The following is a 27,296-nucleotide window of genomic DNA, read 5'->3' on the forward strand; positions in this document are numbered from 1 at the left end:
GGCCGGGCAGCTGGTTCCGGCTCCAGCTGGGCCTGAAGCTTCTGGAGGAGCTGCCATCGGCAGGCTCTGGCTCTCAGCTCTTAGCCTGTCGCCACCGTGCCATGGCCACAAAGGTAGACAGCAGGCCTGGGGGGCTCCCCCGCAGCGGCGGCGACATGGGTGCAGCCCGTGAGCACGTGCAGGCGGTCACCCGCCACTATATCACGCACCCTCGTGTCAGTGAGTATAATTCCTCAGCGGTGGGGGGGGGGGCACACCCTGCTCCTTTGCCTTGGGGAAAGAGGACCCAAGGCTGGGGGCTCTCGGTAGGTCCCCCAGTCCAGTGCAAGTGTTTCAGCGAGGCCGCCTGGGCACTGGCCACCTATGCAGATGGAGGGAGAGAGTCGGGGGCTTTTCCTGCAGCCCAGGTGACCCCAGAGCAGGGCTCAGGGACCTCCCCGTTGTCGCCCAGCCCCTGCACTAGGACTCCAAGTCCAGTCCTGCTTTCTGACAAAGCTTGGGGGAGAGGGCCCGCAAACGCCCCTGAGTGTGTGTGTGTGTGTGTGTGTGTGTGTGTGTACAACTGTGTGCTTGGGCTATCTGCCTGTGTGCTCCTGGAACACACAGAGGAGGAAATGTGTGACGATGTGTCCCTGGGGGTGATGTGTGTGGCAAGTAGGGTAGGTGTGTGTTTGTCGGATGAGGAAGTAGTTATGTGCCACCGTGTGTCTCTGGGCGTGTGTTGTGTGTGTGACCTGAAGGAAGGCGTCTTTGCATAACTGAGGTGAAGGCATGCTCCTGGGGGCTGTGCTCCCCCCTGCACTGGCGGTGAGGGGAGGTATGAATACGTGTGTGACAGCTTGAGTGTGTGTGTAACAAGTACGTGCTCAGGGTGACGAGTCTGTGTGCTTGGGCTATGGGCCATGAATCTGAAGTGAATCTGTGCATCTGCTCATGGAGAGAACACATGTGGGTGTGTGGTTGGGTGATGTTGCACATGTGTGTGTAAACTGGGTCTAGGGCGAGTGTCTGGAATCCGCATGTGGGTGTGTGCATGCCCGTGGTGTAGAGTGCACCCTGGTAGGTTTGGGGGGGGGCAGTCCTGGATGAGACTCAAGTGCTTGTTCTGGGGGCGGGGGGCAAAGTTCAGATGTTGGGGGCAGACAACAGTCAGTCCAGTGGACTAAAGGGCATCCTGCCCCTCCCCCACCTCTCCTTGTTCAAGGTCACTCTCCTGGGCCAGGAGCATTCTCGAATTCCGGGACAGCCCAGCTCTCTGGAGTAAACCGGCCTGGCCAGTCCCAGCTAAGCAGAGCCAGAGACTCCCAACGGGGGGAAGGGGGGGGGGAAGGGGGGAGGAGGACGAGCACGGGCCACCTTCCCTCTGCGGCTTCCTAAACCGATAGGACAAGACATAGTGAACTGAGAGGGCAGCTGAGAGCCAGGCCTGCGGTGGGCCAGCACCCAACAGGGACCAGAGCCCCCACCCGGGGGGTCAGGCCTCAGCACCTACCTGAGACCTGAGGCAGGTGCTGAAAGGGTTGGGGGGGAAACATTCCAGCTAAGGAGAACTTGTCAGTGGGGCAGGCCCTGCCTCGTGGAGGCAGGAGGTACAGATCCCATACCCCACCCCCAGGCCAAAGCTGGGGTCGCCAAGGCCCAGAAATACCTGGGTCCACAGCCCAGGCCTGGAAAGCTGATCTGAGGTGTCAGATCCCCATCCAGTCCCCACCGCTGCAGCTCCTCCCCACCACCCCCTTTCCGGGAGGAGAGGAGAGCTGCTGGGGTGCTGAGTGGGGTGTGTGGTCTGGACCTGTGAGTTCTGCTCCCCTCCCTGAAATGCGCCTTCAGGGACACTGCAGGTCTTCCCCAAGCCTCCTCCTCCAGAAGACCCGGCCCTGAGCAGGCAACCAGCCTTCTGCCCAGGAGAGAGCACCGCAGAGGTTTTGACCCAGGCTGGAAACCAGGGGTGACAGTGCTGTGTGTTTACCTCCAGTTGTGCTGGCCCTGTGTGGCCCCACCTAAGCAAATGGATGCAATGTGCATGGGGAGCCCCTTCTGGCCTTTACCCACTGCCTGTGTTAAAGGTGTGACTGCAATGACAAAGGCCACCACCTTTGCTTGAGCTGCATGCTGTGTGTCCTCTCGGGGCACACCTAGGAGAGGACTGCGCCCAGCCCCAATACCCCCACCCCAAGGGGCAGGCTCTGGATTCCTCCATGAGCTTGTGCCCTTGCAGCCTTCTCCCACTGCCCTCCTGCCACCTCGGGTGACTGAGGGGTTGTCTTGGGGACACAGACAGGCACCAGGGAGGGTTTAAGATTTCCTCAGTAGGCTGGAGGTTGGACTCATGTCCCTTTCCGCTCCTCTTGCCCAGCCTGGTCTCCTACTCTGCAACCCCAAGCACCCCCAGGTAGGGTGCTCCTACTCTCCCCCCTTTGTGTAGGGACAGAGAGAGCCTGGGAGGAGAGCTGGGGGGCTGGAGGGCCAGAATAGGAGGCAGTGGGCTCCACGCCCCTAGGGCACACTTAGCCGCAGCAGGTTCAGGGCAATCTGAGAAGGCTTCTTGAAGGAGGTGGGCTTAGTAGACCTTGGGCCTTAAAGGTGGCTTCACTGCAGTGGCTAAGAAGTGACTCAGCCAGGAAAGAAGGGGCAGGGTGGAGTCAGACTGGGGGGCAGGAGGCGAATGCAGGTGGTATCTACCTCTGTAAGGAAGGAATCCCTTTGCCTCCCATGCAGCTAGACTTGTTGCCCCCAGGGCTTTGGCTCCTGGTTTGGGAGGAGGTGGCATGGAGCTCTATGTGATGTGTGGGGCGGAAGAGGCCAGGCTGGGGCAGGCACAGTGTGAGCCTTTGCTCCCATCCTTCTCGTTACTTAAATGAAAACTAGGAGAGAGGTCACACTGAGAGCTCCAGTCTGTAGGGCCCTGGGCTGCTTCTAAGAAACCTCTGCTTCCAGCCTCTATACTCCCTCCCCTAATCCCTCCAGCAGGGATCAGGAAGGAGGTGGCGGACCTGTGCCCCCGGCTTGCCCTCGCCCAGCCTCACGCATGGGCGCGCCTGTCGCAGCCCTCTCCCGGACACTGCAGGTGTGGCTGGGCCGGCCCTAATTAGTGGGCTGCTCCCCGGCTCCCGCTGAGCCTTTGACAGGGAAGGCGGTGGGAGGTGGGGGCTCCACCAGGCCGGCAGTTCCCCCAAAATGTCAGCTAGGACAATGGGGAGGGGGTGGGCAGACACCGCCGGAGGGAGTGTCTGCAAAGTCTCAGGAGGACCCATCGGGGGAGTGGCCCCTCAGGGGTCCTCTGGTTCAAGGTGGAGGAGCTGGGGCGGTGGCTTTCATCCCTGAGTGCCCCAGGATGCTGTCTAATTTGTGGTGTACCCTGGGAGAAACCAACCAACTTTCCGGGCCTCGGTTTACCGCTTCGCACAATGGCCCCAAGCAGGGTTGGCGGTGGGTGCAAATAAAAGACCTGGCTTCCAGACAAGAGCACCTTGGTTGCCACCACCCTGGCCGAGTCCAAAATGAATGGCCTCCAGGAAGAGGTATAGTCTAGTCTGATGGCAGAGGTGTAGCTTGCTAGGTTGAGAGGAGGGACACAGTCCCGGTGATTAAGGAACAGACCAGCTGTGGGATTTTGGGGGGAGAGAGCCCGGGGGCTGGCAGCTGTCAGTCAAGGGCAGGGCCTTGAAAGGTCCAAAAAGGCCGATCCCAAAGCAGAGGGAGCCATGCGAGCGGATGTGCACGCTGCCTGCAGCGAAGGCTCTGGAGCCACTTATCCAGCAGCTGCTAATGAAGCCCACCCATGCCAGGCTCCAGCCTTCTGGAAGCTCGGGAAGGCGGCCTACAAATGAGGCTGGGGTGATGAGATGGCCTCTGGTGTGGCCTTGGCTGTGGGGAGGCATTTCTCTTCTCCCCTGATTGCCAGGGCAGAGTTGAGAGGGGAAGGCTATGGTATCCCGGGGTCCCCAGCTAGCCTCTAGCAGACCAACTAGGCTTCCTGCCTGCCCGTCCAAGGCTTCTTCCATCGGGCCCCCCGAAACTGGAGTTAGGAAGTTTTTCTTGCTATCCAACCTAATCCGTCCCCTGTAACCTGAGCATCTGTTTCTCTAGCTGCTAGCGCCGTCTGTTTCTTCCTCCTTCCTTTTGGCGTCTTCCCCTCCCCCACTGGGCACCCAGCAAGTCTGGGGGCCGGGAGGCTCCCTGGCAGGGCCTTAAATCCCAGAGTGGTGAGTGCAGAGCCCCCTCCCCCTGCGCACAGTCAGCGCGGGGAGGCAAAGGGAGATGCGGTCACCAGGTCCTGGTGACAGCCAAGGAGGGCAGTTCATGGCCACAGCTGGGGGCCAGAAGCTTTTCCAAAAGCTGCCAGTCAGAGGGTAAGGCGGAGGTTGAGGCCAGAGGGGAATCAGCATTAGGGAGGAGAAAAGCTCCTGAGCTGCTTGGGGCTTTGCGCGGAGGCCTCTGCAGCCCCCGCACCCCCGCCCTGGCCCTCCCCAGCCTCCTGCAGGTGTCCCGGGCGGCGGGGGCCTGCGGGCAGGGGCATGACCCTTACAGCAATGGTGGCTGGCCCTGTCACAGCTAATGACCCTGACAGCCCCGGCTGGGGAGGAGGGGGGCCGAGGCAGAGACGGAGGGGGGAAAGGCCAGATGCTGTGTGTGTGTGGGTGTGTGGGTGTGTGTGTGTGTGTGCGTGTGCACGCGCGCGTGTCGGGGGACTGGGCCCCGTGTGCCTGGGTGTGAGACAGGTCCTGACGGAGCCCCTCACCGCCTCCCTCCTCCGCAGCCTACAGGACCGTGTGCAGTGTCAACGGGCCCCTGGTGGTGCTGGACCAGGTCAAGGTAAGACGCTCCCGCCTCCCCCGGGTGCTAAGACCAGGCCCCTCCCCCTCCCCCAGCCGCCCAACCGCCCCACCCCGGGCTGGAGGATCCTGGGCCTGCTGCCCCCGTTTCTCCATCAGTGGAATGGGGGGGGCCGACTTCCTGAAGCTCCGGCCCACGATGCTCACGGGGGCTCCCTTAAAGAAGGCAGAAGGAGAAGGGGAGGCGGCCATCAGCACCAGCCGCCATTTCTCCAGAGCTTGGTGGTTTTCAAAGGCCTTGGTGGCACCTCAGTCCTGGAGTAGCAGCTTGGCTGGGGGGTGAAGGGCCCTTATGGGTGCTCCCATAAGGAGCTGCGGGCCTCTGGGAAGGCACGTGGGCTATTCTGTGTCCTCTGGGGAGCTGCAGGAGCGTGGCCCGCCTGGGGTTGGCCTTTGGCATAAAGAGTTCTGCAAAGGTACAAGGTCACCCTGAGGTGTCCCCTCTCCACCAGCCCCCCCCAGCCCCCCACCCCACCCCAAGTGAGCACTGGAAGCCTGCACCATCCTTGGCCCGGACTCCCCTCTTCCTGGTCTTCATTGGCAGGTCCCCTCGTACCCCAGGGCTTTATCACGGCAGTGGCCCCAGGGCCATGCATACCTGACCCCTTCACTGTCCTGCTGCAAACTTATATGGACTCCCGGGAGGCTTCCCCACATGAGGCCTTCCGGGAAGGATCCCTGCACTCCTGTCCACTGGCATGCCAACTCAGGGCTCCCACTGCCATTTAGAAATCCAGCCCGCCTCTGAGTGGAGCTGCTGTTGAGTGTCATGGTGCCTTCGTCTGTCATTTTCCCTCTGCCTTCTGGCCTACGCTTTCCCTCCCTGTTCTTCTGGAAGCTCCCCCACACTTCTGGGCAACTCTGTCTACAGCATCCCTGCAGGCCATGCGACACACTCCCAAACTCGGCATGGGGGGAGAGTTATTAACCCTTAGCTCCCTGCACACAGCCCTCAACACCCAACCCTTAAGAGGTGCTCAGTACATGGGGGGTCAAAGGAAGGGTGAATGAATGAATGAGATGAACTAATGAATGTGTTATCATGGCTGGATATGGACTTGTCAAGACGAGCCAACTATATTAAAGAAATCAGAAAATGGATTCCAAGTTCCTGTTACTGAGAGAACCCCTAGTTTCCGGGATGCCTTGGGAGTGGGTGTGGTTGAGCAGTCTCACCTGCCAGCCCGGGGCTCATACCCCTCCAGGGCTGAACTCAGCTCCCTCCCGCCCTCCCTTCTCCAAGGGTAAAAAATGAAAGGGAGTAAGCTGGTCAAGCTTGATCAGCAGTGCATGCAGCAGCAGGACCATCTGGGAACTGCATAAGAAATTTGAATTCCTGGGCCCCAAACCACCCACTCTGATGGAATCAGGAACTCTGGGGGTGGGGCCCAGACACCTGTCTGCACAAACCCTCCGAGAGATCTGATGCTCATAAAATCTGAGAGCCATCTAAAGAGGATGGTAAATCCCCATTTCCTCATCTGGTTTTTTTGTTTGTTTGTTTCGTTTTGTTTTTTCAATTGTGGTAGATTTATATCTTACAATTTCCCACATTAAGCACTTTGAAATGTAAAGTCAGCAGGATAAGTCCTGTTCACAGTGTCGCGCTGCTGTCACCTCCTTCCGTCCCCATAGCTTTTCCATCACCTCCTAAACGGCAGCAGGGTCGCTGTCAGGGTAAAGTCAGATGAGTGTGTTACTGTGATTCCCCCTGGAGAACAGCAAACCTTTGCCCTGCCTGGAATGCAGAAATGCTAGCACTGCCTGATTCAACGGCCCGCCCCCTTCAGTCTGTGTTGAGCAGGTGGGGTGTCCCGGCAGGCCTACCCCACTCTGTTACTCTGGATGCACCTATAAAGGCCTCCGTTTTCTCAGCTGTGCAATGGGGCTGGTCTAGGAAACCAGGATTTATGATTATTGGACGCACCTGTAACTCTTGCTGAGCCCTACTGGGCACTGGAGACACCTGGAGAGCTCAGCGCTTGCTGGGGGAAGTGTATAGTCTCATAAATTCAGGGGATGGCCTCTGCATCTGTCTCCACTGTCTCACAATCCCTTTCCTTAGTTTTTTCTTGGGCAAAAGGCCACATTTCTGTCTCTACAACGCCGCCTTCTGCCTGCCTTGAATCACACAGGCAATGATGTTTTCTGCTCCCATCCTTTATATTTGGGGGAGAAGGGATTTTTTTTTTATAGATTAGAGGTTTTTAACACAGGGAATAAAGTCCTGGAAATTGTATGCAAATTTTTGAAGTTATGCATGCACATGCCTGTGCATTTTTCGGGGGGGGGGGGGGAGGGGGACTCTTCACAGTTTTCTCTAATCTTCCAGGCTCTGTGGTCCAGAAAAGGCTAACCGGCCCCCCTCCGATTTGCAGAGTAGTGAACTGATTCCCCTGGATTGTTACACATTCACACCCGCAGCTCTGATCTCACAATTCCACCGCATGTGCATGTGGGGTCAGACCTCTCTGGGGGGAGGGGGAAAAAGGGGAAAGGGCTTGTTTTTCAGTTTTGGGGAGAATGGATCCAGAAGTAGTTCACTGACCAGGAAAGGGGTGGGGGCTCTGTTGCCTGCCCCCCAAGCATGACCTAAAAGGCAGGCAAGTGGATCTGGCAGGGTTTTTCCCAAGGAAGGGAAGATTCAGGAAGAGCTTCACATCTGAAGGGCCCCCTTCAGCTGATGGAGGGGACAGAGCTGACCTGTGCCAGCAACAGGACCAGTGGGCAAAAGTTCCCATAAGGGTAGCTCCAGTCAATGCCAAGGAGTTTCCAATAAGTGAGCTGTGTGAGGACAGAAGCTGCAGTAATGCCTCCTCCGTGACCACACACACACACACACACACACACACACACACACACACACACACACACACACACACACAGGTCCCGGCAAGCATTACAGAGAAGTCTGGATATCCGACAGCCTGAGATATTGGGAAGTGAATTCACTAGAGTAATTGTTCTCAAATGTGAACGTGCATCAGAAGCACTCGGAGGGTTTAATGCACAGATTGCTGTGCCCCATGCCCAGAGTATTTGATTCAGCAGGTGGGGGGTGGGCCTGTGAATCTGCATTTCTAACAAGTTCCCAGGGGGTGCTGCTGCTGCTGCTCTGGGGTCACATTTTTAGAACCCCCGCCCGATGGGATCTTTCAACTCCTGCATTCTGTGTTTCAAAGCAGGGTTCTTAGTTGAGAACCAGCTTGGGTTCAAAAAGGCTGGCTGCTCCTAAACTCTTGGAGGAAAAGGAGCTTCTGAAAGACTGTGCATCAGCTCTGAAGACAGTTTCCAAAGAGGAGTCCCCACACTGCCGTGGGCGTCATTTGAAGGAGAGGACTTGAAGGCCAGTCCTCCCTCATACAAGTGCTGCCGGGCTTGCTAAAAACGCCCCAGTCCTCTTAAGTGGGTACAGCAGCTCCCCGGCACCCAATCTCTTACGGGTTGAGAACTCAGCTGAATCTCCAGCAGAGGGGATGGATTGCGCCGAACTATCTCCACTCCCTCAATTCTTAGTATTCACTGGTGAGAGTTGATAGAATCAGGCTTGCTCGGCGTGTGACTGGGAAATGGGGTTCCTCTGGAATACACACTTATTGTTACACACTGGCATTCTCCCCATGTACCACTGCTCTAACTGGCTCTGACCCCCAACCCACCCCCCCAGACATCCAGTCAACACACTCACAAAAAGACCCCGGTGTTGTCTTTTTAAAAGATTCCAGGCTCTGCACCATCCGTTGCTTTCTCATACCCAAGTGTGATGGTCCCGACAGTTCTTTCTCATGTCTGACTGTAATCTCTCTACCTTTTAGATTTCATTTTCCCCGAGTTTATATTTCAGGAACATGCAGTGCACTGCCTATCTTTTTGTACCCACATCAACCCATTTAAAAATGGTCACTTTTTTTTTTTTTACCTCCCTGCTGCCTTATTTTTGTTGGGCCTGTTGCCTGATTTCTTTTGGGTGCACTCTAGCCTGTACTCTGTCTAGCCACTGCAATTTTCCTCCTGATGTTAGCACCCACCATCACTTCCACAGAAAAGCAAATGAGACTAGTAGCAGTTTCTGGAACAGACACACATATGTGTACACGTAGAGTGGAAGAGGGAAAGGAGCCAGGACCCAGACGCCTGAGGCCCTCGCTCTCCTTGCTCTTGGGCTCCCTCTTGTGGATGAGAACGTAAAGCCGGGGGATGTCAGCAGTGATTAGCAATCGTGGGTTACTGAGATTTTGGTGAGGATTTTTGCATCTATGTTCATGAGTAAGATTGACTGCGATTTTCCCATTATAATCTTACTTTGGCATCCGGGTTATGCTTGCCTCATAAAATGAATAAAAGACCATCCCTTTACTTCCTGCCTTTAAGACTTAAGTCTCAAATTATTTCTTCCTTGTTTGTTTGAAATCACTGGTAAAACTATCTGAGACTACTGTTTTCTTTGTGGAAAGATTTTACCCTACTTATTCAATACCTTAAGGACTACAAGGCTTTTCTAGCTTTCTATTTCATTTAAAAAATTTTTTATTGTTAAATATAATATGTATATACCAAGAAAAGAAAGAAAAAGCAATGATTTTCAAAGTACACTTCAAGTAGATACAGAACACATTTCAGAGTTGGTTATGGGTTACCAGTCCACTATTTCAGATTTTTCCTTCTAGCTGTTCCAAAACACTGGAGGCTATAAATAAATAAATAAATATATATTTAATTTTTTGTGAAAAATAACATATATATAAAAAAGCCATAAATTTCAAAGCACACTGCAACAATTAGCTATGGAACAGATTTCAAAGTTTGGCATGGGTTATAATTCCACCATTTTAGGTTCTTTCTTCTAGCTGCTCTAAGATACTGGAGACTAAAAGAAATATCAATATTCAGCACTCATACTCATTTGTTAAACCCAACCTTCTCTGTATAAGTCCACCATCACCTTTGGTCTTTCTCCCACTCTTTAGAGGTATTTGGGCTATGCCCATTTTAACTTTTTCATGTTGGAAGGGGCTGTCAATAATATGGGGTAGGCAGATGGAACTAGTTGATGTTCTGGAGAGGCTGGGCCCTCTGCATTTCAGGACTTATCTGGTCCAGGGACCCATCTGGAGATTGTAGGTTTCTGGAATGTTACCCTATCTATTTCATTTTTAATTGATTTTGGTTTGAGTATCCTTCTAACACTTTATTCATTATATCTAAATATAATGCATAAAGTTGCTCATAATTCCTTTTATGTTTTTAATATCTTCAGTATATATAACTATGACTTTTTTTTACTATATCCCATACATTTAGTATATTTGTATTTCATTGACTCTAAGATGCACATTTTTTTAACACATTAACATCTGTGAAATGTGAATGCATTTTATGATCAATGGTTTGTCATAGTTTAGTCTGCAACATTTTGCCTTTTAGTCTTATCGAAAATAATAGTGTAGTCGTGATGGCATCTTTGATTTGATGAAGAGCAGTATACAGGTAGCAAACATAACAGGACGAGAGTATTGTAAAAGCAGTGAGTATTTTTTTAATGGGCCAGAAGCTGTTCTCTGGATGACCTACCCTTTTCTTTGAACATGATTCTCTTTCTTCCAACCCCAAACTTGCAGAGCTAATCCTTAAAAATATACTTTAACTGGAATGTTGCATTTGTTTGTTGTTATATTTTTGGAATATTGCATTCGCATGGACTACTGACTATAATTTTTGTGTGACCACAATTTTTTGAAGTATACTCTCGTGGTTCTAATAGTCAATGTTCATTCATCCGCCACAATCAGTGGGAATAAAACTGGATTACTTTTACCCAGAAGTTAACAATCTAAGTAAAGAAATTCTGAATCATAAGCAGTATAAATGAGCTTTTCAATCTTTTTGAGGTATAATGGCACAATAGTTTAATACAATCAGCAATCTTCACAAAACAATTTTAATACTTTGTGCCTGGGCTAGCAGCATTTTGCAGTGTGACATTCCTATATACACACAAGCATTTTATCCAACTACAAATGTTTGTTAAAAGAGTAAATTAAGCAATTGACTATACAAAGATAAATATACATTGTAGGTTATTTTTCTTCTTGAATCATTTTTGCTGCATAGTAAATTGCAGTTACATGACAATGTAATGTTACTGACCTATAGAAAACACTTTGAACTGCGAGGTATGACAGCTCCCTTTGAGCGCAAGCTAATATGTAAACCTGAATATTTTGAGTGATTTTTTTCTTCTTTTTTTTTTTAGCAGCCATGGATGGGTAAGACAAAAAAAAAAATCCAGCATTCAGAGACCCTAGAAACTTATTTTTTTCTAATCACTAAAAAAAAAAAACTACAACATTAACTATCAGATATTTCCTAATCAGAGCACTGTTGAATGCACAAATATAAAATAAATATTGAAGTTTAATTAATTCAATATTGAATATTGAATTAATCCATAACAAAGCTAAGTTTGTTATGGGTTAAACCAGTTATTAAAGAAAAAAATCACCAGGTAATTAATTATTCATTTACTTTACATCAAGTTGAGATCCTGATATATACATCCCAACTTTATAATTCATGACTGCAGTTAAATACTTCTAATTCACTTGAATTACCATGGTAATAAGACTATTAGAAACCTCATATTTTCTTAAAAAGGACAAGCTAAACATTTTTTTACATTACTTCTAACTTCAGATGAAGCACAAACATCCCCCTCAAAACTAATATTCCTTTCAAAAAGTTAAGTAGTTGAGAGTATAGCAAAAACTATAACTGTTTAACATTTCCACCTGAGTAAATACCAATAAACAAAAGCAACTGTTTTTAAACATCTAACAGATAAGAAATTGACATGAACCAATTGAAATTTAGAAGTAAATAAGCTGTCACTCCAATTTGAATATTTTCAACAAATTACTTCCTACTTTCAAAAATAGACATTAATAGTGCAGTTTTCCTATGTCTTGACACAATTTCACTTTAAGTTCTGTGCCCAGATTACATATTTAATTTTAAGATTGGGTATTATGTCATACATATATTATTCAAATACTCTAGGAAATAAATCATGATCGGTTAAATTTATCACAAAATATCAGTGGAAATAAAGGAATCACAGAAATGGAACCAAAGTGAAGAGAGCTATCAAAAGAATTAGTTGAGTATTAGGTGAAAGTGGATTCAAGAAAACACAAAGTTGAAATGTTCTCTGGAGAAAAAATAAACTCCATATTTTGTCCACATTAATATCGTACCCAAGATGATGGCATTCTTTTTTCTAGTGTTTGTAAGAGGTTGTTTTTAATATACAGTGCTGGGCAGGCACTTTAGTGACAGCATAACATTTACGGTGGTTATAAAAAGTGGAAAATTACCCGTTATAATATCAACAACTGAACCTGCATTCTTAGCCAGATTAGTAAAAAGACTATGTGAATTTAAGAAACTCATAAAAAGATCTTAGTGCTTCATTGTTAAAAACCTAAATTTGCAATTATGAAGATTCTTTGCAGAATGAAGCATCAGAAATGATTAAACTGCCAGAGAGATCTTTGCTTTCCCGTCCAAGAAGTGATGTAGATACCGGAAAGGGTGTGATCTGGCGCTTGGCTAAGTGGAATTTCTGCAGACCCAGTGCAAGCCTTGACTGCACCAGACAACCACGCCAAATGGCCTCATCACACAGCAGAACACTTGACCACAAGGGGATCAACACTACACTGTTTTCAGGATGGTAAAACGGGGGAAGGGAGAGGAAATCAGAAGAGTATCACCTGGGTCAACAGGAATTGACTCTTTTTTTAAAAAAATATTTTTATTGTAACAACTTAACATACAAACATTCTTGACATACAAGCACTCATACATGGTGTACAATCAGTGACACAATATCCTCACATAGTTGTGTATTCATCACCATGATCATTTATTTGAACATTTGCATCACTCCAGCAAAAGAAATAAAAAAGAAAAAACTCACACATACCATGCCCCTTACCTCTCCCTCTCAATGACCACTAGTATTTCAATCTACTTAATTTAGGAATTGACTCTTAATTAACAAAGTATTATTTTTTATTTTATTTATTTATTTACCTGGGAATCGAACCCAGGTCTCTAGCATAGCAGGTAAGAACTCTGCCTGCTGAGCCACTGTGGTCCGCCCTAACAAAGCATTTTAATCCATTCCCACTCCTCACTGTGCTGGATAAAATAGCTTTTACGGAATTATTACACCACAGGAAAGCAAAGCAAGTACTTGGTGTAATAGGTTACCTTGCATAGTACCTTCTGGTACAAAAGGGATGCATAGAAATCATTCCCATCAGTAGAGCACCTCAAGAGAGAACTGAGAAAAATAAAATACAAAGGAGTTTTGTTTGTGCTACCCTAGAGTCATCAATTATAAAAAGTTAAAAACAATTCTCTCTTCCCTCCAATCGCATACTTAAAATAGCAAATGTTTTTCTCAGAACAATTTTTATACATACAGATAAAAACACAGATAACCAAGGATTCATAAAGTGACTTTGCTAATGCAAATTATGGGGGAAATTTGGATCTACTCAATTTAAAGAACTTATTATAAAGCTAATTAAAATAATAAGGTTTCTCACAATCACTTTCTCCAGTAAATGCATTTTCAGAGAAAATCTTCTAGAGGGCTGGAACAATCTCACACAATCATTAAGACAACATAAAATGAACTTGTTCCAAATAATTTACTGAGGTCTTTTCAAACCTTAATATTTTTTATTTGAACTAATTTAGTTTAAAAACAAAGAAATTACAGAAAAACATTAATCTTACTTTTCACTGTTCAGTATATTAATTTTGGAGGTCGTGAGGATGTATCTTTTTATTTTTTAAATTATACAAGGCATTTTCCTTTTTTGGGGTTTGATTTAGGGGGAAAAGTCAATAGAGCTACACTGGTATATTACATTTTATTTAGAATTATTTCAGACACACACAAAAAACAGGCTCTCGAAAGAACAGATAAAATAATGCAAAAAGGGAAGTCCCTTGAAATTTCTAACATCCTTTTTTGAGGAGAATCTGATACTGTAAAGTAAAACACCTTCCTCTATTTATTAAACTTTTTTTAATGGAATAAACAGATTAGGAAGGTAATAGGAAAGGAAGCAATAATTGGATCACATCAAAGTTAGGAAAATTGGCTAATGACATGATTTAAAGACTATTAATGAAGGATCAAGAGGAGCTTAGAAAAATAAAAGGATAATGTACTGAGTTACACTAAAAGAGAGAAATGTAGCAGATTCCTGGATTTTGTTAATGTTTCTGTAAGAGGTTCCATCATAAAACTGAACTGTAAAATTACTTTAAAAATGTAGTGTATGTAACACAAAATGAATTTTTTTTAGCAAACTTTGGTAAATTCTTTCATTATAAATTACCCAAATTTTATAAACAAATCCCTCCTACTTGCATTTTGTTTAAAGTAATAACTTTATATCATACAAATAAATTTCAAGAATGAAAAGTGCATCATTGCAATAATACCTCTTTGCGAGTCCAAAATTCTTCGTTTATAATAAAACTGTAAAGTGAAAAAAAATAAAAGGAGTGAAAGCATCAGTGCCATCTATTGCAGAAGTTCAATATCTTCTTAAAATGTTGCTCAACAAGTGCAGAGAAACATGTCTGGAAGCAACATATAATTGAAAAGAAACTACTTTTTTTTTTTTTTTTTTTTACCATTTTACATTAGTATTGGCTCTAGTATTTTCTCTTTCCCAAATAGAAATCTACATCTTCTCTGCTGTTGTTCTTGAGTCAGTCATTCTGTGCAGTTGCCACTTGCGTGTTTCCAAAATCATCTCCTTCGTGGGTTCTCTTCCAACTGCCTGTGGTACCAGAATGGACACATGATGACCTTTCTGTCTGTAGGGGTGACATCATCTGTATTGTTAATTGTGCTAGGTAGATGGCTTTATACTCCTGAAGTTGATGGACAAATCCAGCATTAGGATTAACACACTATCTCCTTTCTAGAATATAAGTGAATGCATCTCTACACTTCATTCACTATGTCTCCATGACATATGCATACAAAGGCAGCACTTCTGAAGATCCCTGCATTTCCATGGACAAGAACTTTTCCTCCAGTTTGTAAACTCCCATCAATAAATTGTTTAGTCATGGGGGAAAAAAGTGTATTATATTTTTGATGGGATTATCTGCAACATCCAAGACCAAATATCTAAATGATTGCTGAAAGTTTGGTTTAATAAAGTTTGCTTCAATATTTTGTCTTATGCATATTATATGAGTTATTCCATGTTTCTGTAGTATAGCTAGCTAGCTTTGCATAGCGAAAGAAAATGGGCGTAAAAACAATCCAGGTAAAATTTCCTGCATCTCTTGCCTCATAGGATAGGTCCATTCCTGGGCAACTTCTTTGCAATGTGGAAGGGTGGGGAACTCCAGTTTCATTGTCTTCCAGGGTCCCAGTCCGTGGGTCGGTGGGTGGGTTGGGAGGGCGATTTATCCGGCCAGCCGACCTCAGATCTGGCAGTGGCTGCACAGGGGAGAACCTGAGGACGGGAGAGCTAGTGGGCTTACAACTAACACACGCAGTCTAAAGGATCCCGGGGGCAGCGCCAGAGAGAACAGGAGGATTGGAAGGCGGGGACTCCGCAGCCACGCCGCCGCCACCCCCACCCCACTGCCTCGGCACCCTCCAACTGTGAATTTTCTATTCCAACTATTATTTATTCACGCCTTCTCTCTTTTCTTAGTAAGTATTGACACATTTGTCTATTTTATTAGACTTTTCAAAGAACCAGTGTTGGCTTTGTTGATCCTCTATTATATGTTTGTTTTCTATTTTAATCATTTATGCCCTCTTAATATTTCTTCTACTTTCTTAGTAAGGCTGTTCTCCTTTGCAACTTCTCAAGTTGCATACTTTTAAGCTTCTTCAATCCCCCCCCCCCCTTTTCTAAGTAGTTAAAACTTTAAATGCGTCACATAAATGTTGCTATATAGTTTTTCATTATTTGGTCCTGAACATTTTCTAATACAGAATAACATTCCGCATTTAGAATGTTAAAAATGTCCAAATGTACGAGGCTTTTAAAACTATCTTTTCCCTATGGATTTCTAACTTGCTTTCATTATGGTCAGAGAACATGATACAGCTTTATGTGTTCAATGGGTTCGTTCCAGCTTTTAAGTCTTCTGTGGTCTAGGGAGTAATTGAGGGGAGTACTTAATTTCCTAGAGTATCAAGAACTTTGGGTGGGAGTGTCATCTTTTTTACTATCTGGTTTATTGGATTAAGATTATGGCATACTCCCTGGGGAGCAAGGCGAGGCATCCTTGCTTTGGGTTCTTTCCAGCAGCTCCTCTGGAGAGAAGGAGCAGGTACCGGGGCTTGGCTCTCTTGGGGCTGATGAGAGCCAAGAATCCGTGTCGGTGCGAAAGGTTTCTTCTCCCCGCCCAGCCTCCCTGGCCAAGCTCTTAGTCTCCTCTAGACGTGGTAAAGACAGGAAAGCAGGTCATGGAGGGACTGTGAGGCTTGAGAATTCCCTAGGGGCAGAGTGCCTGCTGCCACCCACTGCCTGTGGTCCTGGGGGCTCAGCCTGATTCTTTTCTTTTTTTTATTGAGTTATCATTCACATAATATGAAATTCACACTTTTAAAGTGTACAGTTCAGTGCTCTTTAGTTTGCTCACAGTTTTGCAACCACCACTATTGTTGATTCCAGAACATTTTTATCACCTTGGAAAGAAAGCCCGTACTCATTAGGAGTCTCCCCCCAGCGCCTGGCACTAGTCTAGTTTCTATTTCAATACATTCTGCACAATTCAGATAAATGGCATCACATGGTACATGGCCTTTTGTGTCTGGCTTCCTTCACTTAGCATAATGTTCAAGGTTCATCCATGTTGCAGCATGTATTGGCCCTTCATTCCTTTTTTGTGCCTGCATATTACTCCATTGTATGGATATACTGCATTTAAATTAAGCTGATCTATCCATCAGTTTATGGATATTTGGATTGTTTCCACTTTTGACTATCATGAATAATACTACTATGAACATTCATATACAATTTTTTGTGTGGACATGCGTTTTCATTTTTCTTGTGTACACATCATTCCTAGGAGTGAAACTGCTGGATCATACGGCAACTTTACGTTTAACACTTTGAAGAACTGCCAGTTTGTTTCCCAAAGCGGCTGCACGATTTTACTTTCCTATCGACAGTGTATGAGCCTCACTGACACATCATTTTCCTTTTTTCTTAATAACTATTCTAGTGGGTGTAAAGTGCTATCTCATTGGCTGGCCCAGGACCACAGGCAGCGGGTGGGCAGACGGCAATCTGCCCCAGTTGATTATTCATCATTAGCAATGAATAATGAAGCTGAGCCTCTTTGCATGTGTTATTGGCCATGTGTATATCTTCTTTGGAGAAATGTCTATTCAAATCCTTGCTCACTTTTTTTTGGTTGGAAGGGAGTGTTGCATAGGCCAGAATCAAACCCAGGTCTCCCACATGGCTTTTTATTTTTTTAGTTTTTATTTATTTATTTTAAAATATAACAACAAACAAACACAAACATTCTTATGATCATTCCGTTCTACATATATAATCAGTAATTCACATCATCACATAGTTGCATATTCATCATGATCATTTCTTAGAACATTTGCATCAATTCAGAAAAAGAAATAAAAAGACAACAGAAAAAAAATTCATACATACCATACCCCTTACCCCTCCCTTTCATTGATCACTAGTATTTCAGTCTAAATTTATTTTAACATTTGTTTCCCCTATTATTTATTTTTATTCCATATGTTCTACTCGTCTGTTAACAAGGTAGATAAAAGGAGCATCAGACACAAGGTTTTCACAATCACACAGTCACATTGTGAAAGCTATATCATTATACAATCATCTTCAAGAAACATGGCTACCGGAACACAGCTCTACATTTTCAGGCAGTTCCCTCCAGCCTCTCCATTACATCTTGATTAACAGGTGATATCTATTTAATGCGTAAGAATAACCTCCAGGATAACCTCTCGACTCTGGAATCTCTCAGCCATTGACATTTTATTTTGTCTCATTTCACTCTTCCCTCTTTTGGTTTTCTCAATCCCTTGATGCTGAGTCTCAGTTCATTCTAGGATTTCTGTCCCATGTTGCCAAGAAGGTCCACACCCCTGGGAGTCATGTCCCACGTAGACAGGGGGAGGGCAGTGAGTCTGCTTGTTGTGTTGGCTGGAGAGAGAGGCCACATCTGAGCAACGAAAGAGGTTCTCTTGGGGGTGACTCTTAGGCCTAATTTTAAGTAGGCTTGACCTATCCTTTGTGGGGTTAAGTTTCATATGAACAAACCCCAAGACTGGGGTCTATAGCTTTGATTGTCCCCACTGCTTGTGAGACTATCAAGAATTCAATTTGGGGAAGTTGAATTTTCCCCCTTTGTCACCATTCCCCAAAGGGGATTTTGCAAATACTGTTTCATTCACTATTCAAATCACTCTGGGATTTATCCGGGCATCACTCTGGACAAACTAACAAAATCTCATGCCCTACTCAAGTCCATGTACTTATGGTATTCAATTAAGCTGTCTACATAGGTTATATTAGGAAATGCACTAGTCAAAATATAAATTTTGTACCAAATAAACATTTTTTTTGCTTTAGTCTCACACGTAAGTTAAAAATTTAAAACATTAATTACTATCTATTTTCACCACCCTGCATTAATGACATTCCTTTGTTCTTCCTCATGCAAAACCATTTCTTAAATTTGTGCATTTAGTCACTACCATTATACCCTCTAGGCATTCCTAGATTATATCATCTCAGTCTTTATGGTCTATGTTTCTTTCCCACATGGCTTTTTAATGTTGAGTTCTAAGTTTCTTATTCTGGACTCTAGCTTGATACATTGTATTCCTGAGGTCCAGGAGGATTGCACATGGATCAGTTTCAGCCCCATGGCTAAGAAAGGACTGCCCAGGGTACATGGGGAGACCTGGCACTTGGCCTGTGGTTTGCAAATAGTCCACCTGAACAGAATGTCTCTTTCTCCTGGCCTCCCAGGGGACCTAAGCAGCCTTAATAGCTACATTTTATCAAGCTTTTAGGAAGTGCCAAGCACCACACTAATGACTTTACATATATTGTCTTATTGCCTCCCTACAGCAGCCCTCAAAAGTAGGTATTATTATTATCCGCATTTTGAAGATGAGAAATCTAAGGCTCAGAGACATTAAGTAACTTCCACAAGGTCACACAGCTAATAAGAACTTCAATAGCAAGATAGCTGATGGACTTCCAGCTTCCAAGTCCGTGTTCCTCACCACCCAGCATGCTGCCTCCCAAACAATGCAAACTTTCCATTTCCCAGTCCCTCGAGGTCATCCCCAACAGTGTCTGGTCACAAGAGGGGAGATGGCAGCTTGAGACTGGATCAAGGAGGGATGGGAGAGGACATGGAAACTGCTCCTAGCCTCACGGTCTCTCTGGGCTCTCCCCCTCCTGCCAGTTTGCCCAGTATGCTGAGATTGTCAACTTCACCCTCCCCAACGGGACTCAAAGGAGCGGGCAAGTGCTTGAGGTGGCTGGGACCAAGGCCGTTGTCCAGGTAAGTGGTGACAATGAGATGTGAGCTGGCTGGGTGAAGGAACGAACCCACAAAGTTTCCACGCCATCGTAGAAGCTCCTGAAAGTCCCATTTTCCTGAGAGCTTTTCCAGAGCTGGGCAAACACAGGTGCACAGGATGGGAGGCCTCATCATGGCAAGCCTCTTAGGGCTACTAATCTCTTGGCCCCATAGGTGTTTGAAGGGACCTCTGGAATCGATGCCCAGAAGACCACCTGCGAATTCACTGGGGACATCCTACGCACTCCAGTGTCAGAGGACATGTTGGGTGAGGGACAGGAGTGAGGACAGGGCGGGGGGCCCTCCTCCATCTCCCGGTCCAGCTTTCCTGGCCAAGCCCGTGGCTCACTGCGCTGTCATTGCTTGTTTACCTGTCTGTCTGCCCTGAGGTCAGAGGTTGTGTCTTCTCCTCTCTGTGACCCTCCAACCCCAGCCCAGGGCCTGACATACAGTAAGTGTTCAATAAACCAGGAAGGCAGGTTCAATAAGCTAGAGCTATATATTTGGAGTCCGGCTGAAGGGGACTGACAAGTCCTGCACATCCCCTCATTCTCTCCCAAGACCTGCTATACCTGGCCCGCCCCTCTTTCCAGTCCTGGAATCTCCCCATTAGTCAGGCCCTTGCCTGTCGAAGATTTCTGGGGGGGGAGAGAGGGCCTGCTCCACGGGGACAGTCACTATAGTCAGAGAAGGGACATGGGGCAAGGCTGAGAGATGGGGACGTGGGGATGGGGAGCCAGTGGCAGTGTGGAGGGCAGCACCATGGCGTCGTCACAGGGCTGGCCCCGAACATCCTCCACCACGCCGCACCCACCCTCAGGTCGCGTTTTCAATGGTTCCGGAAAACCTATTGACAAGGGGCCAGCGGTCATGGCCGAGGACTTTCTGGACATCAATGGTGAGTGACTGGAGGCTCTGGCGGGCCCTGGGGACCCAGCTCCCAGCTCCCTCCCCCTTCGTCCATCCGTGCCTAAGTCAGGGGAAGCCTCACCCTTGTAAGTCTGCCCCAGACTCAGGCCAAGACGCTGAATTGCTCAAGGTTCACCCCCAGGGCCGGTCGGACCAGTAAGCAGATAAGGTGTGATGTGATGGGCTGGGGCTTCTGGTCCCCCAGTCTGCCACCGCCACCTGCTCCAGAGCCAGAAATGCTACCATTGGAATTTCATTCCAGATCCTGTAAAAATGCATGATCCTTGTGCGAGGTTATCTGAGTGCCCCAAGACCATCCTCATTTGCCTTCTGACCCACTGCTCCCAACCCCGAGAGCTGAGGGGTGGGTGGTTTACAGAAGTCCATACAGCCTCTCCCATTCAGCTGTGGGGGGGTTCCTAATTCCTCCAGCCCCGCCACGTCAGATGCAATGGGGTGCGATGGGGGCCCAGGGAGATGCAATGGGGTGCAATGGAGGCCCAGGGAGATGTAATAGGGTGCGATGGGGGCCCAGGGAGATGCAATGGGGTGCGATGGAGGCCCAGGGAGATGTAATGGGGTGCGATGGAGGCCCAGGGAGATGTAATGGGGTGCGATGGGGTGCGATGGGGCCCAGGGAGCCCCATGCATGCCCGAGACCACATGACAAAGTACCTCAGGCAGGAGGTCTCCAGCTCACCTTCTGGTCCTTTAGACCCCACACAAGCACCGGGAGGTGATGGGGAGGATACCGCCTTGGCCCAAGGTGGCCCCTCAGCCCAAGTCCCCTGCCTGACCCCCTCCAGGGCGCTGCAGCAGCGCTGCCCAAGGTGGCCAACCCATGGCTCTTTGCATTTCAATGAATTACAATGACATAAAGTGAAAACCTCAGTTCCTCATTTACCCTAACCACCCACCTGGTGCTCGATGGGCTGGCACAGTGGGAAGCCCCCCTGCCATGACTTGCCATGCTCTGGAGTCTGGAGCAAACTCGGGTGGGGGTGGGGGGACAGGGCAGAGCTCAGCCGCCTGGCACCCTCCCCCCAGGCCAGCCCATCAACCCCCATGACCGCGTCTACCCTGAGGAGATGATCCAGACAGGGATCTCCCCCATCGATGTCATGAACAGCATTGCCCGCGGGCAGAAGATTCCCATCTTCTCCGCGGCTGGGCTCCCCCACAACGAGGTGAGGTCCGCAGGGCCCATGGGCCTGCCCAAGGAGCAGGGCCTGGGCAGGGGGCTGGGTGGTCAGCAGGGAGGCGGGGCAGGCCAGCCGGGGGCACCAGCACCCAGACGGGCCGTCGTCCTCGGCCAGTTCGTGAGCTCAGGGCTGCACTAGGGCTCCTCGACGTGCCCCCCGGGAGCCCAGGAGGCCTCTGCCCCTCCGCGAGTGGGCACTCACTGGCTCACGACAGAGCCCGTGGGGAGGTCCCTGCATTAAAAGTCCAGCTTAACTGAACTGACAGCCTCCACCCGCTGGTCCCTGTAATGGTCTTTCCTCGAACGCTCGCGGCCCCTGGCCACCTGAGGCCTCCCCACCCCACCTGCTCCCACCCCCCAAGAGCAAAGAGCCCAGCTCCTCAGAGCACCTGCTGGGACCAGCTGGCTTCCAGGCGCCCTTCCCCTGCCCGCCTCCCACCCTGACCACTCCAGGACATGCCTCAAAGCGGTCCTTGTGGTTAGAGGCACAAACGTGCCCCCACCGCCAGTGCTAGGTCTCAACATGGTGGCGGGCAGCCCCCATCGAACAGGCTGTGGCACGTCTGTGCTTGGACAAACCTTCAGCGCTAGGGGGTCTCTGAAAGGCCTGACTGCCCTAAGTCAAGTGACCCCAAACCCATGCCGAGGCAGCTGCGCTTTGGCACTGTCACTGCCCCCTGCTCCTCGTGGCACGGCCCCACGGCCTTGTAGCAGCCACAAACCAAGAGACCTCTCCCCTGAGAAAGGCTGAAAGACCTGGGACAGCCTTTTCACTTCTTTGGGCTTGGATCCCTCCCACTACAGGCCGTGGCAGGAAAATGGGCCGGAAATTGCTCGGAGCACTGGGTGCCCGAGGGGGAGGGCGCTGGACTGTGTTCTGATGAAGACTGTGTCTTCCCTTCCATCCTGCTTCCCCCCCAGATAGCTGCCCAGATCTGCCGCCAGGCCGGGCTGGTGAAGAAGTCCAAGGCTGTGCTGGATTATCACGACGACAACTTTGCCATCGTCTTTGCAGCCATGGGGGTAAAGGGAACTGGGTCTAGTGGCAACTTGTAGAAGCCGTAGATGGGCAGCCCTGTCTCCCTTGGCCCCTGGCATGGCCTGGTCTGATGGGGGAGGCACAATCCTTCTCCTGGAGAAGCCATGAGTGCCCCGGCCTGTCTGGCCTCAGGACAGAGAGCCCAGGGCACCACTGAGGGGGTGGGAGTGGGCTCAGTGACCAGAAGGGGACAGCAAGTCCCTCACGACAATCCAAAGGCCTTAGCAGCTATAATGATGCCAGGGTGGCCTGGAGAAGCGGAGATTCAGGGAATTTGGGGAGAGGAGACAGCTCTGGGAATTGGGCTTCTCAGAGGGCTTCCCAGGGGAGGGATAGGGATGGCCTTCGACAGAGCTCAAGGAACTCTGACCCTCCCAGGATGGGGTCAGCCCACCTAGACCCCCCCACTTCAAGCTCCAAGGTCACACCTTGACCTTGGTGTCCTTGTCCCCAGTGGCTGCCAGTCCACTAGCTGAACTGAGAAGAGATGGGTAGAGACAGGGCCCCCACCCTCAGCGCCTCCCTCCAGGCCTCCCCACTGTGTCCAGGTGAACATGGAGACGGCCAGATTCTTCAAGTCCGACTTCGAGCAGAACGGCGCCATGGGGAACGTCTGCCTCTTCCTGAACTTGGCCAACGACCCCACGTGAGCCTTCCCCTGATGCCCGTATGCCTCAGGCCTCAGGCCCCTGCTCCCTCCATATAAAGAGCCCCAGGCTCAGGGGTGCCTTGGAACCACCAGTGTGGTCAAGAGCTGGGAGACCAACCCCTCGGACTGCAGATGGGAACACTGAGGCCAGGGAAGAGGACGTGAGAGCCCACGGAGAGACCGAGCGGGCAGGCCACAACCCTGCCCGCCGCCCCAGCCCCTCTGCCCTCTCCACACCCTGCTTCTGGTCCCCGCCCCCAGGCAGGCTCCTCATCCTTCTGTCACTTCCATAAAGCCACTACTAAGGAGATCGTGTCCTTCAACCATTTGTCTAGAAAAACTGCCACTTGAAAAGTTTAGAAAAGTTCAATTTGGGAGTAGGTGAAAAAAAAAATACAAGTCTGGTAAACCATCCTGGGTCTTGAGGGAATTCCAAAGGCTAAGCAGCGGGATTCTGGAGGCCATGGTGATGCGACCAAAAGGAAGAGCCGCAGGCCCAGATCCTGGGACAGGGAGACTGAGTGTGTCAGGAGCAGGGGACGGCTCTCAGGGTCCTCAGGGTGACAGAGGCCACCAGGGCAGCGAGTGTACGGCTCTTCTCAGTGAGCTGGCGAGCAGCAGTGAGGACTGAGGACTCTGAGGACACAGGGGAAGGTGCTCCCCTGACGTGAGTGTGGGCGCCCTGGGGTGAGGCCGAGCTACAGCAGGAGCCCAGATGCCCGACTCAGACACTCCCCGGCCCCCACCCCCACCCCCCACCCCCGGCCCCAGCCTCTGTCCCCTTTCCCGCCTTGACCAGCAGGGCGGGCAGAAGAAGCACCCCCACCCCCCCGACCCCCCACCCAGCCATGGGCCTGACCTGGGGGCTGGGAGTGGGGCCTCCTCTTGGCCTACATGCACAACAGCCCGTGTCCCAATTCACCTTCCACTCGGTACTGGGCCGCCCTCCAGGATCGAGCGGATCATCACCCCGCGCCTGGCGCTGACCACTGCGGAATTCCTGGCCTACCAGTGTGAGAAGCACGTGCTGGCCATCCTGACCGACATGAGCTCCTATGCCGAGGCCTTGCGGGAGGTGCGGCGGCGGCGGAGCTGTGGCAGCCTCATCCCAGCCTGTCCCTCGGCCCTACACCCCCGGGGTGGCACACCACCTGGCCCCTGGGTGAGGGGGTCTCGCCCCTGCAGCCTGCCCCACCCTTGTGAGCTCAGAGCCGGGGCGCCGCCTGGCCACCCTCTGTCAGGGTCGCCAAACCTCCCCCCTGCCCTTCCTGGAATCGGCCACTCTCCCCGTACTTCTCCCGATGTCCATGGGTGTCCGCAGGTCTCAGCCGCCAGGGAGGAGGTGCCCGGGCGACGAGGCTTCCCCGGATACATGTACACAGACCTGGCCACCATCTACGAGCGGGCAGGCCGTGTGGAGGGCCGGGGCGGCTCGGTCACGCAGATCCCCATCCTCACCATGCCCAACGACGGTGAGGCCCCCAGGGCCCGCTGCACCCCTGTGCCACCCGGAGACCCGGGGGGCATACGCCTCCTCCTCTGCTTCTCCCTCGGGGTCGTCACTGCCCTTTACTTCGCCCCCGCCCCTGTCACTGCCACGAACGGGAAGGAGCCCCGATGCCTCTGAGTGGATGGAGACCTGGTCCCCACCGAGGACAGCTTGTTCTTCTTGTAGATATCACCCACCCCATCCCTGACCTGACGGGCTTCATCACAGAAGGACAGATCTATGTGGACAGACAGCTTCATAACAGACAGGTACCAGCCCTCCCCGTCCATTTCCTGCTCTCGCCATTCCCCCACAGTCATTGACGAAGGGGTGTCCCCCAGCCCCTGTGCTGTGTCTCTCCACGAATTAGGAGGGCCCACCACACGACTCCAAACGAGATAAACACCTGGGAAGACTGCGTGGCTCACAGAAAGAAAACCGCCTTCCCCAGAGTCAGTTCTGACTAGAAACCCTACATGGCTGTGTGACCTTGAAAAAAATAGCTTAACCCCTCTGACCCTGTTTCTCTTTCAATAAAATGGGAGTAATAATACCAATCACACAGGTGTGTGGCAAGAACAAAACAAGCCGGCGTGAGGAAAGTACCTGGCACAGAGCGGACACTCTATAAACGCCATTTCGCTCCCCTTACCAGTCATTTGTTTCGGTGGGCAGATAGCGATGGGTAACCCACCCAAAAAGACTGTGAATACGATACTGCGCCAAAGTTTAAAAACGTGCCTGACCTCTCTGTAGGTGAAAGGCGGCCCCTATGACTCTGCCCTCTTTTCTGGGTAGGTTCTTTCTTTGAAGCTATTAAACATTAAGCTTCAAAACGGTTCTGTACAAATTAGCAACAACGTTGAGGCAGTGAGCGCTTTATCGTGATGTCCCGTCGCCTCTCCCGTTCTCTGCGGGCGGGTAGACACCTGCCCTAGACGGATGTCAGAAGATGCGCCTCCGGTGAAGAGGGGCGAGGGGGGGGGACAAGAAGGAGTGGGAAGGAAGGAAGAGCTGGGGCCCTGCTGGGTGCCACTCCCTTCCTCTGCTTCCCAGATCTACCCCCCTATCAACGTGCTGCCTTCGCTGTCGCGGCTGATGAAGTCCGCCATCGGCGACGGAATGACCAGAAAGGACCACGGCGACGTCTCCAACCAGCTGGTGAGGCGAGGGGCCCGGGGCTGGCGGGCAGTCTAGTCTCAGGAACTGGAAGTGGGCGGCGCTGTCTGGACCGCCAGCTTCGCTCCCAGCAACACTCCTGTCCGCCAAACGCCCCCCACCCCGTCCCCACCCCGCCGGGCGGAGGACCCCGCTCCCGCGCGCAGCCCGGGCTCACCGCCGCGCCCCCCGCCCCCCGCAGTACGCCTGCTACGCCATCGCGAAGGACGTGCAGGCCATGAAGGCGGTGGTCGGCGAGGAGGCGCTCACCTCCGAGGACCTGCTCTACCTGGAATTCCTGCAGAAGTTCGAGAAGAATTTCATCAACCAGGGTGCGCCACTTTGGGGCGTCTAGACGGTACTCCCCTCATCCCCCCGCCCACCCCCAACACACGCGCACCCCTAACCTCGCCCCCGCTCTGTCCCTAGGTCCCTACGAGAACCGCTCGGTGTTCGAGTCGCTGGACCTGGGCTGGCAGCTGCTGCGCATCTTCCCCAAGGAGCTGCTGAGGCGCATCCCGCAGAGCGTGGTGGACGAGTTCTACCCCCGCGAGGGGGCGCCGCAGGGCGCCGAGCCCGACACTGCGCTCTAGCCCCCGCCCCTCCGGGCCCCGCCCCTCCGGGCCCCGCCCACCCCCCACGCGCCCCGCGGGCCGGAGAGGCACCCACTCTCCATCCTGTCCCTGCGCCCCGCCGCTTGGAAAGAACTGATGGTTGTTGAGGCTGTGTTCCACGTCTTGCTCTGACAGTGGTGCCTGCATTGGTATTTTAAAAGCCCCCCCCCAATAAGTAACTGAGGGAAAGTATTTATCTTAGATGAACAAGGCTGGAAAGACACTGATAATTGGTGAAGCTGAGTGATGGGTATATGAGGTTCATTAAATGAGCCTATAAAAAACTCTTAGCTGACAGTAGACTGCCTCTTAGGAAGATAATTATCTTTGTTAAGAAATACCTTGATAAATTTCTTGAGTGGACCATGAATGAGTTCGGGGTCCAGAGGAAGGACAGCCAAGGCCACAGAAGATGCTTCCGACCCTAAACTGCGCTGCCTGAGGGATGCTGTTTGCTGCAGGGCGGAAGGGAGCCGTGCTGGGGAGACGGCTTGAGGCAGGGGCGGGAAGTGGGGGGTGGGGTGGGGCCGGGGTTGTGCAGAAGGCTGAGGAAGGGGGGCCAGTTATAAAATTAGCGAAGAGCTTCCTAAAAACCAGGATGCTTGACATTTCTTTGAAAGCTGCGTGCTCTTCTCTGTAGGCCCTGCCCTTCTTCAGTGGAGTCGTGAATGCTTCCGACTGGTGAGGTTAGCGAAGGAGGAAGTTCAGCAAAAGTTTCATTTCTGGATCAGTTGTGTTATAGAACTG

General features: G+C 50.3%; 1 protein-coding gene and 1 pseudogene across 2 annotated transcripts; one reads left to right on the forward strand and one right to left on the reverse strand.

Moving 5' to 3' along the window:
* Nucleotides 1-26,544, forward strand: ATP6V1B1 (ATPase H+ transporting V1 subunit B1). Of its 2 annotated transcripts, none has more exons than XM_077134499.1 (14): nt 1-219; nt 4,760-4,815; nt 19,374-19,472; nt 19,665-19,758; nt 20,311-20,388; nt 21,447-21,586; nt 22,522-22,623; nt 23,188-23,285; nt 24,240-24,363; nt 24,610-24,760; nt 24,964-25,046; nt 25,834-25,938; nt 26,138-26,267; nt 26,365-26,544. In XM_077134499.1, the coding sequence occupies exons 1-14, from the start codon at nt 102-104 to the stop codon at nt 26,526-26,528; spliced, it is 1,542 nt and encodes a 513-aa protein (XP_076990614.1). In that variant the 5' UTR covers nt 1-101; the 3' UTR covers nt 26,529-26,544. The 2 variants fall into 2 exon arrangements, with proteins under 2 accessions (XP_076990614.1, XP_076990615.1); XM_077134500.1 differs by lacking the exon at nt 1-219 and adding an exon at nt 706-817.
* LOC143660978 (serine/threonine/tyrosine-interacting protein pseudogene) lies at nt 14,565-15,293 on the reverse strand (annotated as a pseudogene).
* Nucleotides 26,545-27,296: the final 752 nt, after the last annotated feature.

Source organism: Tamandua tetradactyla, chromosome 17 (genome assembly GCF_023851605.1).
Source record: "Tamandua tetradactyla isolate mTamTet1 chromosome 17, mTamTet1.pri, whole genome shotgun sequence".
Classification (NCBI taxonomy): Eukaryota; Metazoa; Chordata; class Mammalia; order Pilosa; family Myrmecophagidae; genus Tamandua; species Tamandua tetradactyla.

Excerpts from the sequence above, each read along its gene's own strand:
- ATP6V1B1 (XM_077134499.1), top strand. The coding sequence starts at position 102 with ATGGCCACAAAGGTAGACAGCAGGCCTGGGGGGCTCCCCCGCAGCGGC. Across the intron at positions 220-4,759 it reads TATCACGCACCCTCGTGTCA|CCTACAGGACCGTGTGCAGT; the intron begins GTGAGTATAATT and ends CCTCCTCCGCAG. Across the intron at positions 25,939-26,137 it reads GCGACGTCTCCAACCAGCTG|TACGCCTGCTACGCCATCGC; the intron begins GTGAGGCGAGGG and ends CGCCCCCCGCAG.